General features: G+C 33.0%; 1 protein-coding gene across 1 annotated transcript; it reads left to right on the forward strand.

Moving 5' to 3' along the window:
- The first annotated feature begins 765 nt into the window (after positions 1-765).
- On the forward strand, positions 766-2,943 carry LOC112703366 (ubiquitin-NEDD8-like protein RUB2). The gene is made up of 3 exons (XM_025754784.1): positions 766-1,011; positions 1,710-1,969; positions 2,546-2,943. Exons 1-3 carry the CDS (start codon positions 919-921, stop codon positions 2,655-2,657), a joined length of 465 nt encoding a protein of 154 aa, XP_025610569.1. The 5' UTR covers positions 766-918; the 3' UTR covers positions 2,658-2,943.
- The last annotated feature ends 981 nt before the right edge of the window (positions 2,944-3,924 follow it).

Consider the following 3,924-nt stretch of genomic DNA (forward strand, 5'->3'; position numbering starts at 1 on the left):
CATTTAACATTTTTGGAATAATATTTACAGAATATTTTTATATAATGTTTTTACTAATAAGTGTACGTGTTATTTGCTATAATTTATATTTTTAATAAAAAAGTATTGTATTAAAGTGAATTTTAATAAAAATTATACGTTTTAAATTTGTTATCAATATAATTTTCATTTATAAAGAAATTTACAAAATAATAAATATTATTTTTGTTCATAATATTTAAATATATAGATAATTCATTGATAATATATCAAAATAGTAGAAATTTTCTATCTTAACTCTCTTAACTTATACCTTAGAGTATTTTTTTAACCAAATTCTAAATTAAATTAAATTAAATTAAAATAATCAAATCATACAAATTTAATGTAAATAATAATAAATAGAGAATGAATATCATCATTTTTATCCATACTATATATAATGAAGATATAAAAAAGATTGGTGAATGTCTTTTTCTTTTAAATGTCCTTATATATAATTTATAAAAAATTATTCATTTTATGTTTTCCAAATTTAAAGTAAAAAATTTTAGTTAAATTATAAATAATTTGTTATTTTAATTAATTCAATTTTTAATATTTTTATCCATGTTTAATAAATAAAAGAGTGAATCGACAAAAAAATTTGGAATCCTTGACACTAATTTTAATGATGCTACTTTTTTTTTACAAATTATTTATACTAATATTAAATACAAAAACAATTGTGCGTAAAATAACATTAAAAAAATTAGTCCCAATACCCATGACCCATATATATATATTTTTATTGAATTTTGCTTCAAACGCAAACACATAGCTTACAATTTACAACCAACTCACACATAATAACTTCGGTACCTATTTCTTCCCTTCTCTTCTCTGTCTACACAAACCCGCTCACATAAGTAGAAAGAAGAAGAAGAAGAAGAAAAGAAGATGCAGATCTTCGTGAAAACACTTACTGGAAAGACAATCACCCTTGAGGTCGAGAGCAGCGACACCATCGACAACGTCAAGGCCAAGATCCAGGTTTTTTTTAATGTTAAATTCGAGTAGGGTTTTTCTCTGATTCTTTTTCTTTGGTTGATATATAAGCATGACTCTTGTTGGTAAATTTTCAAGGGCTTATGATATTTTGTGTTCTTGTAGCGTTAAAAGTTGAAATTACTTGAATTATAAAGGTTCATACTTTGAATATGTATTGTGTTTAACGGCATCATCAGCATCGTTTCTTGCATTGGTTTACCTATGATGTTTTGGGTATTGAGTCTTTTGTCTTAAGGGAGTTACTTTTAGGCTTTTGGACACATTAGGTCATTGGTTGGATAAGTTGAAAAGCTGTGAAAGCTGAAGTGTTGTAACCCTTCTTAGTGAAGGATTGTTATGGAAAACTGCTATGCCTAAGTTATTTTCTTGCTTTGGTAACTAACCTTATGAAACGAAGTGCGAAACACATTTATAAAGCTATTCCGATAAGAGAGGATCATCCTTTATGAGCAGAAAATAAGCTCTTCAAAGCAGGTTTTTCTGCTGGTATTGAGTGTTTGACATGATTCTCTTGTTGAATCTTTCTGTGTAGTTTTGTATAAAATGATGCTTATTGTGATGTTTGAATTTTGACCTGGCTTGGAGGGTTGGTTAATGTTGTTTTGTGATGCCTGTGAAGTTTGGGCTTTGTGTGAAAATGATAGTGTCACTTATAAGATGCATGTAATACGCGTTTGTAGGATAAGGAGGGTATCCCACCTGACCAGCAGAGGCTGATCTTTGCGGGCAAGCAGCTGGAAGATGGGCGCACTCTTGCCGACTACAACATACAAAAGGAGTCGACACTTCACTTGGTTTTGAGGCTCAGGGGAGGAACCATGATCAAAGTGAAGACTCTAACTGGAAAAGAAATTGAAATTGACATTGAACCAACTGATACGATTGATCGAATCAAGGAACGTGTTGAAGAGAAAGAGGGCATTCCTCCTGTGCAGCAAAGGTTTCTTTTTTTCCTTTTCTGTGTGCCATTTAGTTCATAATGGTAAAGATTAAAGAAGATACTTGCATTTAGGCTTTAATTTTGTTCGAGGAACATGATGTTTTTAGAGGATTATCACTCCCCCCACCCTTTGAAAATCTCTTGTGCCCCATGCTCTTTGTAAGTCTTTTTCTTGTGAAGCATTTTTTCTTCTTTTATATATTAAAAAGATACTTGCATGTAGATATTGTTCATTTACTTGACAATTATTCGGTTTAATAAAATTAAAGTGGACTAAGATGCATGCTGACGAGTAGTAAACAAAATCTTCATAAAAAATAAGCCATACGCAATTAACAAAGCATTTGAATGGACAAATTACTTGCCTCTTGAATCTTGTTAATTTAATTGCTTTTTATATTTTATTTGAGTTGCTAATGCTTGATATTCAAGTGGATTACTGATGTATAATTCTCATGCCCTTAAATTAAAGTACATATCCTGTTTTGGATGATACTTTTCTAATTTCTTTATGATTATGTATTTATGTTTTTCAAGTTGGGTTGGAAACTTTACAATTGTTGGAACTGTGTGCAGGCTGATATATGCGGGTAAGCAGCTCGCAGATGACAAAACGGCGAAAGAGTACAACATCGAAGGCGGATCAGTGCTTCACTTGGTGCTTGCATTGAGAGGTGGTGGTAACTAGTTACACTAGGTAGAAGTGCAATATTTAGATCTTGTGATGGATGATGGTCACTTCTATTTTCTTGACAAATTGTGGAGTCACAATCTGAACCTAATTGAAAGGGAAGCACTATATAGTCCTATGTGTCTCTGAATTGTTGCTGTTTCTATTTTTGTAATTTTGCTGCCATCATTGATGGTCAATTTCTCTTTGAAGTTGTGTATGCTTTTCCAGACCCAAATTTGACCCTCTATAATGAAAGATCTTTGAACCAATAATAATCAATACAACTAATATTGTTACTTAATTTACTCCAGAATCATACTTGTGTGTTTGCATGCCTTGTTCTAAGAGTGAAGCTTTTACATTCTTAATATCACAAAATTTAACTAGCATCAAGTGGACGAGGACAGAGGAAAGAGTTGCCTTTTAAGATATAATTTGGCTTATAATGAGACAAATGACAGGGACTCAAATGTGAATACATTATGTTTTTTGTTTTTGGTCATGAATACCTTATGGTTAGGAATTATTATGATCAATATCTGGAATTCTGGCAGTGTTTTTTTTCTTACCTCTTTTTTGTCAAGGTCTGTGAAAAAGACAAAGGCTGAAAAGACCAGCCCAAAAAGGCCAATCGGCCAAACATTATGATCTCTAACCCGGCCACCCTCTTGGGCTTCGGCCGAGAAAAGATCCGAAAAACAACCCCAGCAACCCTCTCTTTACTATCACTCGAGTTATACATGCTAGTTGGGATCCCACCTGAAAATGAACGAGCACTTCTGAAAAACAACCCCAGCAACCCTCTCTTTACTATCACTCGAGTTATACATGCTAGTTGGGATCCCACCTGAAAATGAACGAGCACTTCTGACTTATTTGCTAACCCTTCTTCGATGTTGAGCCAATATTGATTCTTCTCATTCTCCAACTCCAAGAAGCTCCAAAGCAAAAGGGAAAGCGGCATCAAGGAGTTGTCCCATGGTGAACAATGCTTGTTAGAAAAGATGTTTGACGCTCATGGTGTGGAGGTGGCTCAATAACACAAACTTGAAATATTTCTCCCAACTTGCTCCTATCTTGGTTTTCTAGTCATTACCCACTCCATTCTCTTGTGTTTCATGTTCCTCTATACTCCCTTTATTCATTTGCTAAGCCCTACATGTCACCGACTCCTCCTTTATCTTTAATAATCTCTTTCTTGTTAGATCTAAAGCTCCCTGCATTCTTAGGTTCTCCACCTCTGTTGCTATTCATATTGCCAATAGTAGTTACACTGTTGTCT

The sequence above is a fragment of the Arachis hypogaea genome, chromosome 7, assembly GCF_003086295.3.
Source record: "Arachis hypogaea cultivar Tifrunner chromosome 7, arahy.Tifrunner.gnm2.J5K5, whole genome shotgun sequence".
Lineage (NCBI taxonomy): Eukaryota > Viridiplantae > Streptophyta > Magnoliopsida > Fabales > Fabaceae > Arachis > Arachis hypogaea.